The sequence below is a fragment of the Pogonomyrmex barbatus genome, unplaced genomic scaffold, assembly GCF_055798465.1.
Source record: "Pogonomyrmex barbatus isolate J1 unplaced genomic scaffold, ASM5579846v1 scaffold3, whole genome shotgun sequence".
NCBI lineage: Eukaryota > Metazoa > Arthropoda > Insecta > Hymenoptera > Formicidae > Pogonomyrmex > Pogonomyrmex barbatus.
The window spans coordinates 17,192,069-17,209,446 of record NW_028297127.1 but is presented as its reverse complement, the minus strand read 5'-3'; the positions used below and the strand labels follow the sequence as shown (position 1 = coordinate 17,209,446).

Here is a 17,378-nt window from a genome sequence, read left to right as displayed (position 1 = left end):
GAGGAATTAGAAGAAATAATAAATTAAATGTAAGTATAAAATAAAAAAGCTTAAAGGAGAAAGTAAGCAAAAGCGCGCGCACGTTGAGAGATAAACGGGGTGGTGCAAATCACGTTGAGACAATCTGTGTTTCTGAGCGATCTGTGATCCATGTGCCTGACATTAAGAAGTATGTACATTATTTGTGTAGAGCTATCGGCAACCTGTCAAAAAGTAATTTACCGACACTGAGACGACGCAGTAATGTGAAACTTACTTTTTGAGGAGGAATGGTTGCGTCCTATCTCAGCTAACGATCTTATGATCGGTAACTTCGACATGTTATTGTCTTTACGTCTTTCGTGTTGATGCCGATGTCGAACGAGAAGGGCTTCTCTCACCTGAAATGATATTAATACTGCTTGATCGATTGATTTAAATGTGCACGTGTGGCTGATATGTCAAAGTATTGATTCAAATTAGAAATAACGGGAATAAGTATAGAGGTAGAAATTATAAATCTTATAGTTATCGTTAAATCAATAATGAATTTTTCCTGGTAACAGATGTCCAATGACGTCGTTATCTTTGTAACCTTATACAATGAGATATAACAAGATGAATGAATTTTGTATATATATATATATGTTACGATAAAATGTGTTATATATGTATTTGCGGTCAATCCAAAGATATCGCGAGAATTTTTCTATTTTAATAAGACAGCTATTTTAATGACATTCGTTTGCTTACCTTCTCTCGTAACTCGACTGAGAGTACTCCTTTATTGATCATATTATCGAGAACAAGATCAGCTATCTGTTCTAAACTGGCTGCCTCCATATCGAGCATGATGGTTCCGTTTAAAAGGAGGCTTCTTAATTCAAAGAGAGAGTGCAGTGATAAAGTGGCAACGTGAGGTTTGCTCCACCTATTGCCACCTTCTTCGACATCTTCTTCAAACTTGATCCATCTATATATGTAATATAATTTTTAAATAAAATATTTAAATATATAATTTTTGAAAAAAACATTTTTAATTTTTTTATATTAAAAGTTTAATTTTTTTTTAATTTCCTTTTCTATTTTTAAATGAATTTGATCTGTTTCGAAGAATTATCATTATTATAATATAGAAGGAAGAAGAAGATTATCATAATATTTTATGCTATCATTAATATTTTGGCTCAGTCTTTTGATGTATTTAAAAGATAGAAATTGTCTTGTATTATAATACGTATTGTCACTGTATTGCACGTGCAAATGAGAGAATTCAACATTATTTTGATGGAAATATATTATATCTAAAATCCGCCGACGGTTTCAATGCGTAGCCATCCGTTTCCATCCGCAAACATATTCCCGCATTTTCAAAGATTAAACCCAACGAGGTGGGATTGCAATTCGAACTTTACCTCGCTGTTTCCTTCCATTCCATTTCGTCGCCATCCTTGACGAGCTCTTCCATCTCCGAGAAGAGCGGATGCGATTCGTGTGCATCGTCACCGACTTCCTCGCCGAGGATAAACTGTACTCTCTGGGCTGGTGGAGTGACTAAACAATTGTGCAATGCTACGTGAGTCACCGATTTCGATTTTCGCATTTTCGAGACGAAGATATGCGAGAGTATGTACAATATTCATATACAAAGGATGTACATTTATCAGAATATACGTCAAATATAATAGATAAGAAATTTGTTTAAAATGACATCGCTTCAGTTAAGTGCGATTGAGAAAGTTGACGAATGCAAAGTACATACAGTATTGATATTATAACAGCAGACAATTCTGGCTTTGAGTTTTCATTATGTACACGGTTCGTCAGATAAAGATTAATTGGAAGCAATTTCTAGAAGAGAATTTGCGAATTTGTTAATTAGAGATAAACAATGAATCGTTAAGATGTCTTGTATCCTTGTTTACGTGCAGAGAACGATAGGCAAGCACAAAAGTAAACTATCAGTTTCCAAAACATGCCATGTTGCATTTTATTTCTTGAGCGAATGAATGTAGTGTCTAGAAACATAGTATATAAAGTAGTATATAAAAGAGAAACTAGATTCTTTCCTAGTAAAATATTAACGGGGACAGGATAAAGATTTTGTAAATTTAGGATGTATGAGAAAAATATGAGGTCAGAGACTGGATCAGGAAAGAAGATTTGGCTGGAGAGGATTGGAGGATATCAACACAAAAGTATTTAACGTGGCTTGATGTCAATGAAACTTGTATAACGTAAAAGGGGGACAGAATTTCGCTTCCGAAACGTCTCTTTGACCGCGTCAATTTCGAAGCGGACTGAAAGGAAGTTGACGTTGATCGATTGACCGACAAATAGCATAAAATATATATATATGTATATGTATATATACGTATGTGTATGAACACATGTATACGCCATGATAGATGACGCATGCACATTAGAAAGATTCTTTCAGAGACACATAGAAAGCAGAATAAAAAGATAGAAAATCTTTTGATTAAAACGATTGTGTAACCTGTTGTGTAAGTTATATAGAGTTGGGTAAAATACTATTTTATATAAAATAAATGGCAGGAGAAGCAGCTATCCATAGCCCCGACCTGTTGTTTTATTTATAACTATCGCCGATGTAAAGAGGACTTTGAGATCAATCAATTACTTGTACTGACCTATGAGATCTATCACAGGATTAAAGAGTAAATTTATACGTGAAAATATTTTTCGTGATATTGTATTTTAAACGTTATATTTATTTTTATTTTGATGTTAAATCTGTGAATAATTTCTTTTGTCGTTTCTTGTGTATCCCAACTTTAAAGCGCTCCAAAACGCGAAAATACAGAGATATGAAAATTATTACAAATCTCCGAGGCAACTCTCTGTTATTTCACAAACATAATAATATCACAAAATTCTAAAGATACCCAATTGTGTCGCGGGCGCATGCATTTATTTGATTATTACTGCAACATTTTTGTCAATCTCGTTTGTATCCCCGCGAACGCGGAAAATAGCTTACCCTCCTCTGAAATAATGTACGTGTTGTGTCGTGCACCGACAAATTTCGGTACCGTCCGTACGTCCCGCAAACGCTGTAAATATTTATCGCAGTCAGCGAATTGCATAACCGGACATTATACCTCGGTGATACGTAATTCGCATTCAACATGTGTAGAGTTTGCGAACTCGCGCGCCTTGCAGCGCCTGGCGAGGCACTTAGGTACAAATGCGTTCGGCACATTAAATACAATCGCGTTTATGTAATCAACGAATCAAGGCGACGTCTGCGCGATATACAAGCTACTTATATCCGATAAACGTCGATGCATGTGACGTGATTATCGCGAGCATCTGACATTATCGTCGGAAACGTGTTACATATTAAAATCTAATAAAAATTATTATCTTCGCGAGATGTAATCTCAATGAAAAACGTCACGCGTTCGTGATCTCATTCTGATGTTTTTGTACGTGTGATGTAAACTACAAACACGTGAGCTCTATGAAGATAAGAAGCTATCTTGAAGCTACATTGCATTGCAGGACGCACATACGGTCTCGCGTTAAATATTTGCATCACATAAAAGAGTCTCGTATGTATGTATGTATAAGGGTGGCTTACATATCATCTCGCCGGCGGGGTCGCAGATGCTAGCGAGACGACCCCTGCGCGCCATCAACAATTGTCCTGTAATGTCAACGGTGTTACCGTGTCATTCGGACCAAAGGAATATTGATTTTCGAGGGGCTTTGCGTTACACTTTTTGTACTATCGATATATAAAATGAGCAAATTTAACTCACTAGCCACACCTATTTTTAGTTACCCGCCACACCGAGGTTTTGTAGAACCCCATAACTTTGTCACGCTATATCTCTGAACTGAAGGCATATTTTTTAGCTGGCAACGTGAAATCGATACTTCAGAGTAAGATAAAGACAGATAAAGAAAAATCAAGCCTAAAATACTTTATTTTCAAGTTCCAATTATAATGATTTAAAAAAATTTCATTCTAAAAGTTATAGCAATGTGAAAAATCAAACTGGGTACATCGTATGGCGCTCTAGAGTTAAAATGTCATAATCAGAACCGTATCAACAATTACTTGGTTTTGAATAAGAACAACTTTACGAATATCAATTTTAGAATAAATAATTTTCTATCTTAGGAATTAATTATGCGAAATAAAAATTTTTTACCTTTTTATAAAGAAAATTATTTTTTTATAATTAATAATTTTTTTATAATTATTACTTGATGTAATACCATGTTGTTTTTAGTCTATTATTTGTGTTTTCCATTCGAAAGAGTTACAAGTGTAAACACATTGATTCAAACGTTCGTGATGAAGAATATCTTAATCAATTCTCGTGACATATACGATGTTTACTAAAGCCAAGATCGCATATTTATGATGAAAGGTTGACAACATATTGATTAATGTATCTTGAAGATTTCCTACTACTGATATACTACGTAAGAAACATACGTCAAAAGAACTTAACTTATTTATTTCGATTTGATAACTAGCTTACATCAAGTCTTATAACGCTTCGCTAATAATTAAAAATTTGATGAAAGTTTGTTCAAAGCTTTAATGTTTATAACATAAACGCAAGAAGAAATATGTCGAATTTTTAAAAATTTTATTTGTTTTATTTGTTTGCTATTTATATTTTAATATTATATAATAATAAATTGATTAATTAAATTTTAATTATTTTATTTAGAATTCAAGAATATTATAAATCAATTTCTAAAAGTTATCATACACCTTTAACATCTCAAAAAATATTTATGTTCAATTAACTTTAAAAACCGTTTTATATATTTAACTAAGAAATAAACCAGTTAGCTAATATAACGTGGCTTCAGAAAGTTATGAGTATCGTTTATGTTAATATGTAATGTGAACTATTCATGTAAAATCAAATTATATTTGAAATCTAATATTAATTAATTCAATCTGCAGCGGTAGAAATTAATATGAAATAAAAAATAGAAATAACACATTTCAACATTTTCAAGAATACATTTTAATCTAATGTGAAAGATAAAAACTGAAAGATAAAAACTATAATAAAAATAAAATCTTTAATAAACAGATAATATTTTATATTGCGAAACTATTTAATATATGCCAAAATATGTCAATTTTAATTATAATTTTCTAATTTTCTTAATTGTAAATTTATAAAATATTGTAAAAAACACTATTTTCAATTGTGATATTTTATGAAGTTTAAATATTTAAAAAATATATAAATATTAGTAGTACTAAATATATAATTTTACAATTTATTATTAAAATATTGTAGAAATAAAGACATTGTGAAAATAAAAAATATTATTATGATCAAGGTAAACGCTTCGCTGCAGCAGAAATTAAATAGCGCTGTAGTTAATAGAAGGAAATTGCAAGAGTTTCTGATCTGTATGCTTTCTATAAGAGTCCTTAAGAAATCCATTTTCTTGTAATTGATATTTTTAATCGCACGAGTGTTACTTTAATTTCATCGATTCTCTTCACTGCAAAACGGCATATATATTATACAAAAATAGAACTTTATACAATATTTATAATACATAATGCAATAACAGATATATCTCTCATGTTCAATCCTATTTTTTCTTTCATACTTTTAATTAAAAATTTGTAATTATAAAGAAAATGAATTAACATAAAATTATAAAGATATTTTTTAATCTAATTATTTAATTAATTTATAAAAATATTTGATTAATTTACAATTAACGTATGAAATATCTCTCTATAAAAATGTCTGATTAATTACTCTTTTGCATCTTTTTGCAACATGTTTTTACTTTGCTGAATAAAAAAATTCAGAAAATTGACTTTATTGTATCTCGGAAATCTGACGATAGACATTTTCCAACATTTTCTTCATCTTAATCGTGTTTTATTTATTGCAAATGTATAAGTTGATGAATTACTTCATCATTTTCCAATTTTTCGATAAAATGTCGATAAAGCTTAATAGCATTTCATCTTGTTTTTATCAGTCACTTCACGTAAAAACTTTTGACTTATTAAAGACCCTTTAATTTGTAATTTGTTAAATTTAAAATTAATCATAAAAGAGCTCTCAATAAATAAAAATCTACAGAGCAAAAAGAATTATTTTTAAATTACAAATCTAAAAATATAGCTTATTTTAAAATATTTTGTTTGATTAATTAATAAAATATTTAATGATAAAAAATCATTTTGCGAAAAGAGATATTTAATATTGTAAAGAGTATATCACTATAAAATGAATGGAATTTTGTTCATTAAAAATTAATTTAACAATAACAATATTGTAATATTGTCCTTGACAATTTTTATATAATCTCTTTATATAATATTTTCGTTAAAATAGTTAAGATTATCAATATTTTAAATTTTTATATCGTATTGTTTATCGTTATTATATCGTATATTGTTATTTTTAACAAAATGTTGAACAAAATACTAAAGTAGTTTTCTTATTTTATGAAATCGCTCTTTTCTTTCTTTTTCTTCTTTGCAACGTCTTGGTTATAACCATGAATGTAAAATCATTTTTGCTGTGCTGTTTCAAAGGGCTGCTGCAGCACTCGGTATCGACGATATCTTTGTATTTCGTGTATCAAAAGTAGGGTGAATACCCGGATAAGTCTCGACAAGTGGTTGGCGCGCTGCCACATTCGGTTCGATGGCGTCGCAAAAGTGCAACGCGTCACGTATAAGTATTCTAAACTGCTTTTGATACAAAAAAATACTGCAAATTTACAAAACAGTGTAATAAATCATGTAACGAATACAATTTTTGAGATGCGATAAAATTTGAGCGAAACAATAGCATTGTCACGAAATTCACGCTGCTACGAAATACAAGACGGTGACCCTCGTTTCATTTTTAGACTGGCGCAGCCTTCTTTTTCCTGCTATATTTATCGTTTGCTTTAAACAAAATTATAAAGACAGAAAGTACCATCTTTACTATGATTGTAGAAATATACAATGTTTCCTATAAGTTTGAGATTTTGTAATTATAGATATATTAAAATAAATAAAGGTTTGATCAGAAACCTTGAACTTAATATAAAATAAGAATAAAATGTTTGTGTAAAATTAAAAAATTTTTTTTTGTAATTTATTTCACAATTAAAATTAATTTTTAACTTGTACTGTAAATAAATTATTATTAAAACAATATAAAATCAAAATATACATATAGTTATAATATCATTATATTTCTCTCCTTTTTAATGTATTATATAAATTAAAAATTTACTTATCTTAGTTATAAATAAATTAATAAATTAATTTTATGTATATTAAAAATATTTATGTGTATTTTTGGAACACAAAGAACACAGAATACGTTCCTGCCAAATTCTGAAAGTTACAAATATTGTTGGTTAAATATTTGACAATTTCATTATTATAGGTATCTTACATTGTTAAACTAAAGTAATATTTGATCGCTAGCTGAATTAATTTTTTATGCATTATTATTATTATTATATATTAATAAAGAAAAAATTCTTCATTATTTCTTCATTAATTAATGATTATTTTTAATTAAAAAATATGATTACAATTAATTATTAAGAGCAATTGATTTAGTAGAAGGGTAAATTGCTTAAATCCTCTCTTTAAAATTATCAACTTGTCAATTTATAAAGTAATATTGATCACAATACTCATGACTATTCCATATATTTATAATGATATAATTAAAATTGTGGATACTTTCAATGACATCTTTATTTAACCTTTCAAGCTTTTCACCTTCAACCTTCAAGCTTTCAAGTTTTTGAAATCGCAGTCAAGCTTGCTTTATCAAACTAAGATATTTCTATTAAGAAGAATTTATTTATGTGAATGTCACAAACAAGATTCACATTGATCTTTCCGCCCTCGATGTTATAGTCCAAGATTGCTGATGTTATAACTTTTTTTGACCCTCAATTTTTTTATTGAAGAAATACGACAAAAAAGCAAACTTTCTATAATCGTATATGAAAATACATTATTTATGCTTTATTTGACACTCATTTTTGTGCAAATTCATATGTAGGTTTACTCGAAAAGCCAGGTAATCTCACACGTAATTAACATTTCGTGTGTAAATTCCCACCCACGTGAATCCTAGTCTCTGCCGCAACGTTCTATTAAGCCGCAGAATTTGAAACATCCGTTTATTGACAGGAATACAATAGTAATCAAACAATACATCGACAAAACTGTAGTATATCATTAAAAAAACATATATCGAAAATTATCGTATCAAACAACGTACAAATATATATAGCGAATAAATTATACAACATATTTAAAGATTAATTAAACGAAACATGTATTAATGCAAAATATATTTTCGATTAAAACGACATTTTATTCATGACACGTTCAAAGATGACTGAGTTAACATTAGAAATTAATATCAAAAGGGACATTTAAAGCCTACTTAAAAATTATTACATCTACATTAGTTCGTTCGTTACTCATTACGTACTGATACTTTGTCACTGTTCAGGACGCTGTTCGAACAGAGTCGAAGTGTCGCACGACATCATTATTGGACGACCACAACTTGTTAGGGCACGGAAAGAAGAAACTAAAGAATTAACTTACTCGGTCTATCGCTGTCGATGTCCTCCTTACCACAGGGGTACGACTGCCGTTGTGAATGATGGTGTTTATGGTGCCGGCGGTGCCTCCTTTCCCCTGGCAAATGCACACCCACGTATACCGTGTGCGCCCTGTGACCTGGAAGCAGATGAAAGGGATGTCTCGTCACACACAGTTTCTCTCGACCCGCCATGGGGAAGATGCGCGGATTTATCGCGATTTTCCCCGATGAAAGTGTACGGAGGCTTTTCTTTCGCCATACGAAAGAAAATTAGGTCGACGTCATTTGATCGCGAAATCCTGCGAAAACGTGCACGCGCGAAAAGTAGCTTCTACAAGCAGCAAAGGGATTCTCGTGTATCTTTTTAGATAGGATTAAATTACGCGTGGGTTATAGTTCAAACGGTAGATCGTATGCTAAGTCCACATAGATGAAAAGGTCAATAAGTAATTCACGCCGATTTTGTAGTAATGAACGGATGAACTTTATATGAAGATGATATAATATAAGTATGACATAGTACTCGCACTTTTCCAATATTAATAACGATATTAACAAGTACAACCTTTTAACATGATATAAAAAGTACCTTTTAACATGATATAAATTAACAAATACAATCATTATCTCAAGCTTCGTAAATATGTAGAGGTTTATGTAATTGCTTTCATTAGTAAACTATCATCTAACGCATTATTATTACGTCAAAGAGAGACAAATATATGTTAATTAATGATAATTAAATAGATGGACGTAGATATGTTTATATTGTCACAGATTGTCGAGAATACATGTTTGTACTTATAGATACATATATGTACACAATTAAACTTCAATATTATGGTATACAGTACAAAAATAGTATTAATTGTAAATGTTTGTATATTAAATATACAATACAAACAGTATATATATTTGTATAATTATTGTTAATTATATCCTGTTTTTGTTTATATTATAGGCTATATTAGGAGGCTAACCATTGTGAATTAATGGATTCAAAGGAGAGGTTTATTTTTAAGGACAGTTTCAACACGTTTTCCTTCGCTTCGTATCATATCGACCGAAGGAACAGTGGATGGTCAATTTGTTTCGGTGGAAAGTCCAACGTTTACAAGATCGTCACAACATGTACGGCCTCTATTCGCACGTTTCGTCGTCGATACGAGGTGACCTCGTCGCAAGTCCATTGCCGGTGTTGTTTAACGAAGTAACGATTTTCGAAGCACCTATACGAACGAGGTCCGTCGTGTGAGCAAACACTGAAGCCAGATTCGTATCAGCCTGACCTATAGTAGATGTAGGCACGTTATTGCTCGTAGACAATGCCCGATATTTCAACAGAAGTTCGTCTCTCGTGTCCATTTGCTTATAAAATATCCGCGATTCCGTGAAAATGAGTTCGTGTCAAAAATTGTCGAAATAGTTATCCACATATGAGAATTTCTCACGTCGCTCTTTGCCAGCTAAAATCTTTTCTTTCACATCATCTTGGTAACGCATCGCGCAAATATGGTTTCATATCACCGGTAAAAGATTTATGCATTTATGCATAAATCTAATGTTCTCCATCGGAATCGAACGATGAACGAAAAATTCATCAAATATCTTGCACGTATACACACAATGGTAGCCTCCAAAAATAGCACGTGGATTTTCGATAAGTTAAATATAATCAATCGACATCAGTGAATTGACAATTCTATATTTTACTGTATATAAAACTTCAACTTATCGCCTTTAATGTCAACCATTTTTTCCCAGAATATTCTCGACGTACTGTTATATTTAAATTTAAATTTAAATCATAAAAACTTTCTATTCATTTCACATATAACATTTAACTATTTGTTCGTCAAATTTATTTAAATTATTTAAAATTAAATCAGATATAAATAAAAAGAATTCTTTAATAAATTTTATAATCAAATAATTAAAAATACACTAAGTAAGATATATATTTTCGAAAGTTTACATATACATAAATTATCACGACAGATATCGATAAAATGTCATGAGATTAAAGATCAATTGCAAGACAAATTATTTAATTGATTTAAATTAAGCCAAATTAATTCAGAAAATTTTCGACTTGTTTATAGACCTTCTTATATAAGTGGAAAAGGTTAATTACAGTTAGTGTTAATTTTTTGTTAAGTTTTAAAAAAATTTGCAAAAACTAACAAAAATAAATTAATTTTAGAAATTCGATGAATATTTCTTACCTTCATAATCCTTCTCCGTGTAAGATTGATGAGTAATCCGCGCGCCCGGATCTTTCGGGGCCTCATCGTCACCTGTCCCACCCGGATGGGCCCCGCCACTGCCAGTTCTTGGCTGCATCCACGGCCTGGTGGAAATAGATTATAAGCGTTCGATTTAATTATCGCAATGTCGATGACGACGGCGATTCTCTGTATGCAATAACTACGTCAATGGACGCAGGTTTCTATTATTAACGCATTAATGAGTTTCCAACCGGGCAGAAATATCATCGGATTCGTTTGTCCGTGACTTTGTTCCATTTCCGCGGAACGTGCTTCCGACGATAAATTTTCCCTTAGTGAGAACAACTCGACCGATATTTTATTCATAAAAACCGATTCGAATTTTGCTGTTAACTCTATAGTCGTAGTCTCACTCGATTAATATGTACGCGGAAAGTTGTCTATTCGTCTCGGAGAAAGGTGCCAAATGTGTGCACACGAGCATACATCGACGTGAAATATTTTGTGGGCGTCTGTTCATGATCGTCCGCAACTACTGACACCAATTAATAATAATTAAGCTTCCTCGGTAAGAGTCACTTCGCACGCGATTGCTTCCTCCTCATTTTTTTCTCCTTCCACTTTCATGCTATTAAAGTTTCATCCTATTCATTTCAGTTCTCCTTATTATACATTTACTCTATTTAGCTTCTAACGTTGTTTATTTCTATTCTAAATATGTATTTAAGAACGTGAATATTTTAATTTGTCATTATATATAAAAAAAATTTAGATATAATGATAAACTATAATAATAATTAACAGTAATAGGTCAAAACATACAAACTTCTTGATTTTAATTTAATTTCCTTTAATTTGATTATCTTTTGCTTAGTAAAAATTTAATCTCGTCTTGACAATTTAATTGGAACTTATGTAACTCTCGAATTATATTACCATTTCATTTTACATAATTAATTATAATAATTATGATTAAATAATTTCTTGACACCAATATATCTATATCTATGAATATACATTTTCATCTCGTATTTGTGGCATTGTATCTGTCTGTGTTTGCAAACTAGCTTTTACGCGTTTTACTGTCCTTGCGAAAGATATATAAATTTCGACGTCCTCGAGCTTTCGCTCAGTAACGAAGATGAATTTAGCACATTTTGTGTTAAATTAGCTCGACTACGATTTTCGTATCAGTGATTTCTCAATCAATCTGTTAAAAATAGTAAAATGATATCTCTAAATAATTATATTTTTTAATCAAATTATTTTATTTAATTAAATTAATACAAAATCTTGGTATTGACTTTATATCTTATTTATGCATGCAATACTTATTAAAGCATACTTATTAACTTAATAAAAATACAATAGTATTTTGTTTGCAAAATAAATTTATGTTTATAATAATTTAATTATTATTAACATTTTGACATAATCACTGAAAAAACGTGATAATATATAATTGATGTATAACATTAACAATGTTAATACAATTATTCTTGAATAAAGTTAATAAAGACATCTATAAAAGATTGTATATATTAACAAATAATATGATATAAATATGATACGTATATATATATATATATATATATAAAATAAATATTTGTATTAAAAGTATTTCAATTTTCTATTAAATAAATACTTTTATGTTACAATAGCATTTGTTTTTATTACACGTGTTCTTCCATTCGGAATTATAAGTCTTATCAGTTCATTCTTATTTGTTCATTCCATCGATTATTTCTTGTTTAACTGATATGATAGTATTAATAAAAATTGTACTATAGTAGATATCATTTCATTCTACACGTTATTCATTCTATATCTCTTAATTCTCTCTATTATTATGTAAAAATCCGATAACCTTTTTTCAATAATAAAATAAATACATAAAATTGCTTGATATTTGTAATTGACAAATGATCTTTTAAGAGTCTTTTATAACTCCACGCGAAAATGACAAAAATTTGAGATAGATGTAAAAAAAGTTTCGAAGACTCATGTTCAATCAAATTGAACAGCGATAAAATTGAATACGAATTGATTGAGAAACAAAAAACGATAATAGATGAGAATATGAGTAATCTAAACGTGATGTTTCAGCAGAAAGAAGAAAATGGATTTAATCAATCTATAAAAGCAATTTGATAGGATTACATCTTGTTTTCAGATATAATTCAGATATCATATTTACATATTTCATTATTATGACGTAACATTATACACGTAATTAATGATATAACATTATATTTTTTTTAATTACCATTTCCGTTTAATATTTAAACTTTTAGAATTTTACAGAATCTTTTTTTTAATTGGAATTAATCACTGTTGTTTAATTTCAAAGAAATGAATATAATAATATAGTTGTCTATTATGATATCTTCATCTTGCCCTGTGTAATCATCTTCTTCCTCTGAGACATTTACTAATTTCCTTTTGCGACATTCTTGATTCCTCTGGTCTCACGTATACCAACGATTATTAGAGCAATTTTAATGTTAAATAGATTTAATTTCATAACAAAATGTATAAAAATTATCGCCAAAAAGTAGAATACATATAATTAATTAAAATTTAATTCTGACCAACGAAGAAAGTATTTAATTTGAAGAAAAGTCCAAAAATTAACCATTAATATATATCCTCTAATTTTCCATTCCACATCGATGCATAAAATGTTTAACTTTTTTTCTTCGGATCTATGATTCTTTCAAATTGTGATTAATAGATCGGACAAGTTTTGAATAGATGGCAGATCATGTATAAATAATACACTTTGCAAACAAAAGTTTGATCTTAGTATTATTATCTAGAACGTAAGTCTTGGAGGAATAAAGATAGACGCTGGTGTACAATCATTCATATTACATTTATATTCATATATCGATCGTATAACTGTCACAGTTGCAATTCTATCGGTATTCCGCATTCACACTCGCAATAGCGGCTGGATTACCATGCGAACCGCGATTTGATTCTGGGATGTGAGCAATTGCTTTCGCAGAATGAAGTTTTGCACGTGCTCTATGCACTTCTGTTGGAATAATGCCGGCGAATTTCTCACGCACAAGAATCTATGATTATATGGAAGCTAATATTGATAATAACAATGATGATAATGTGGCTGATAGATAAATGGCAGCAAGAATGATCAAATTTACTACTGTCTTCACAGCACGAAGAGGTAATTTCCAAATTAATTGAAAATAACTACTTGGATAACAAAATATACAAGAAGAATATATGAACGTATATATACAAGCAAAAGAAAGAAAAATTATTTATTATGCCACATAATTTTTATGCCATTATAATTAAAATTTTATTTACAAGTTTTTTAATTTACAAATATTGATAAAATATTTTATCAAGTTTTTATCTTTTATTAAATATTTAGTATTGAGTATCTTTCACCAAGTTTTTTTTATCAATCAATATTATCAAGTTTATCAAATTTTTTTTATTAATTTAATTGTTTTTAATATTCTTATAAATAAATGTTGAATTCCGACGATTGTTACGTAAATTAAAATCAAATTGTAAAAGGGTTACACAGAATACGGAAATAATTATAACATTAAACCAATGCTATTAACTCTAAAATTTAATTTGCGTTATGACATAAATGAGACAGTATATACGAAATATACTTATATAAATTGTAATCTTTTTGATATTATGATTCTTGATCGAAATTCTTGCATCAATAAAATTTTAATTCAATTTCGGTAAATATTATAATTATTATAATTATTTGCACTGTCAAAAATATGGATTCATTTAGTTTTTATTTTGAAATTTGTGTAAAATATTATGTGATGCATTTTCATAAATTTTATGTATATGATAAAAACTAATAAAAAAAAAATTGGTAGCACAACATAGTAATATACCTAATTAACAAAGAACAACACGCGAAATTGATGATGATTGGATGAAGTGTAACATGCTGCTCATCATGTGATTCTTCATGTCGGACGATGCGTCATAATATGAAGTAGCGCATAAAAAGATACAACGAGATTATCTACCTACGCTGCGGATGTTAGTTTTGACACGCGTTTTAAACAAGTATTTTGTACTCTGTCATCTTACGACAAAACCTAAATTGCATGAAGTATGCATGAAGATTATAATGGAAGATTATAACTTGAAACTTCTTGTTACTTGTTTTTGTTCAATACTTGAGATTTCTATTTTTATCTACGAAGGTCTTTTCATTCGCTTTATTAGTTTGTTCGATTGTGATTCCGTTCATCCGGCCGGAATAGCACAAATAAAAGATAAATAGATAAGATGATAAATTGTGAAAAAAAAAAAAAAGAATTATGATAAATCGATCGCCTTGTTTGAGACAACGCTACCTTGGTGCCGAAGGTTTTTCGCTCTTATCCCTGCCCTCGCCGACAGCCTCGAACAACTCCTCACGCTCACTCACACGACACAGATGTTTGAGATTCGCCGAGGGTGCGCGACATTTCTTATATCTCGTTCCCAACGACACATGGCGGGAAACAGTCAAACACACCGCACATGCACCTAACGTCGCGGATGCAACTGGCGCAATGCGAGAGCTTTACGCGACGCGAATCCGGTCGCAGGGAGAGCGGGGAAGACGAATCGTTTAATCTGTTTTTTCGTGGGCGCTGCCAGGTGCAGCTCTCGGCGACGGACGCAATTGCAGCGCTCGATATAAACGCGAACGACGCATGCACGTGTTGTCAGGGTCGTCTCCGGCTCAGTGTCTTCGCGGAGAAAGACAGCGGAATAACATCAACGCCGCGGTCCCGCGTTATGCATCCTGAACGAGTGCTACTTGAAGGTCTACACCTTATGTGGTTCTTCGATATATCAGCTTCGGTGTCATTTGTCGAGACATACTCGCTGATACGAGGACAGTCAGTTTGCGTTTAATGAGATTAATAATCGGGTAAATTTGATAAATAATCGGGTAGTTCTCTAATAATTTTCTAGTTCTCTAATCTTATTAAGCAAACTTTTAGTGGTGAAGGTAATCGTTGTTCATGCATTTTTCATTAATCGTGCATTTTTAAAACTCCTCGTAATCTATAAGGTCGTTCGATGGAATGTCAAGATCGCGTTGTCGTCGTCGTCGAATTGTCAACTGCCGATTACGAACCGTCAAGTGGATAATTACCACGATATGATTACTTAGGTTGTACCTATGTATGAAGTTCTACATAATGAACGACCTATTCGTCCGAGCTGTCTCTCTAATAGAGGAAGAGTGATTTGATAAACGAAGAGAGAGAGAGAGAGAGAGAACAATAATTATTTAATTGTCAAAGAGATTATTTTATTTAGATTAAAACATAAATATTTTCTATTTCTTTTCTTTTCATTTCTTATTAAATGTATTCATTTACATTGTAACGATTTATTTGATAAATTAAATATATGAAATATTATGTTACAAAAACATAAAATAATATATAAAAATATTTTCAAGTTTGATGACACATCAAAGTATCAGCGCGAGTTTACCTAAAAATATATCCGTCGAAAAGTTTTCGGAAAATTTCTTTCAATATTCTGAGATGATGTACTATTTTTAGATATAACTTTGTTTGTAAGAAAGATTGCATATTATATTTATATTCCAAAGAGCTTCTCAGACATTTGTATTCGCATATTTAGCAACTTCATTTAAATTCATCATAGAAAGGAGAGACAGTTCCTAGCATTCGTTATTGAATAAATTAATGATTTCATAGCGTGTAATTCATTGCACCGAGTATCTACTTAATTAACGTATAAATCATTAATTTGCTTCTGGTTTTATTAAACAAAAAGCTCTCGGAGAGAAATTCCCGGTTTGTTCTAGCATTCTGAGTCCTTTGTATATTTTGATTTATATAGACATGACATTCATATTTATAATTAATATCAACAACCTTTGAGATGTAAAACTGATTTACATAGTATATTGTAAAACAGATTCTGCTAACAAATTATAAATTAAAAAATGCATCAGATAGAAATAGCATTATAAATTATCAAAATCTTATAACATTAATATTTAAGTTTCGAATTCTTTGCATGTTGAGAAAAAAATTATCATAAAATTAAAAATGTGATATTTCAAGTATGAAATGTATGCCGTGAAAAGTATTGAAATATGTGTGTCACCACGAAAAAAGTAGCTTTAAGCTCCACGTGGTGCATTGCGCTATACGTCCGGTTCCGGAGCAAGTGAACAAATTCGGACGAGGAAGCGGACAATGCTCGGGATAATGATCAGACACGGAGGTCGGCGGACAGGCCAATGAGAGCATTAACGAGCGACAACAGCGTCAAATGAAAAGGTCCTTGTACACTTTTCCGCAGACATGCAGAGATAATTGATCTAATAACGAATAGCTACAGATCATTTCGGTGGACATGCATAGTAATATATACCAATTGCCGAGAGGCAGTTCGTTCGTCGGTGTATTAATTACATAATTGACAAACGATTCGAATCTAAGGATAATCGTCCATTATACTACTCATCGATTATTGCAATAGGTAATAACAAATAGCTATTAAACGCTTT

The 17,378-nt window shown here is 30.5% G+C and overlaps 1 protein-coding gene across 14 annotated transcripts in view; it reads right to left on the bottom strand.

Annotated features, from left to right (window-relative positions):
- The window catches only part of Ndae1 (Na[+]-driven anion exchanger 1), a 51,513-nt gene that overhangs the window by 19,651 nt on the left and 14,484 nt on the right, over window positions 1-17,378 (bottom strand). For 12 of the 14 annotated variants that reach the window (XR_016139976.1, XM_011642531.3, XM_011642530.3 and 9 more), the window contains 6 exons: window positions 10,814-10,938; window positions 8,591-8,725; window positions 3,587-3,652; window positions 1,395-1,533; window positions 733-952; window positions 257-380 (listed from right to left, as the gene is read on the bottom strand). Coding sequence is in view for 13 of the 14 variants with exons in the window: in XM_011642530.3 (XP_011640832.2) it covers window positions 257-380; window positions 733-952; window positions 1,395-1,533; window positions 3,587-3,652; window positions 8,591-8,725; window positions 10,814-10,938 (809 nt within the window). In the remaining variant the exon portion in view is untranslated. Of the gene's footprint in view, window positions 1-256; window positions 381-732; window positions 953-1,394; window positions 1,534-3,586; window positions 3,653-8,590; window positions 8,726-10,813; window positions 10,939-17,378 lie in introns of those variants that run through there. The other 2 variants (XM_011642534.3, XM_089080294.1) reach the window with 2 other exon arrangements.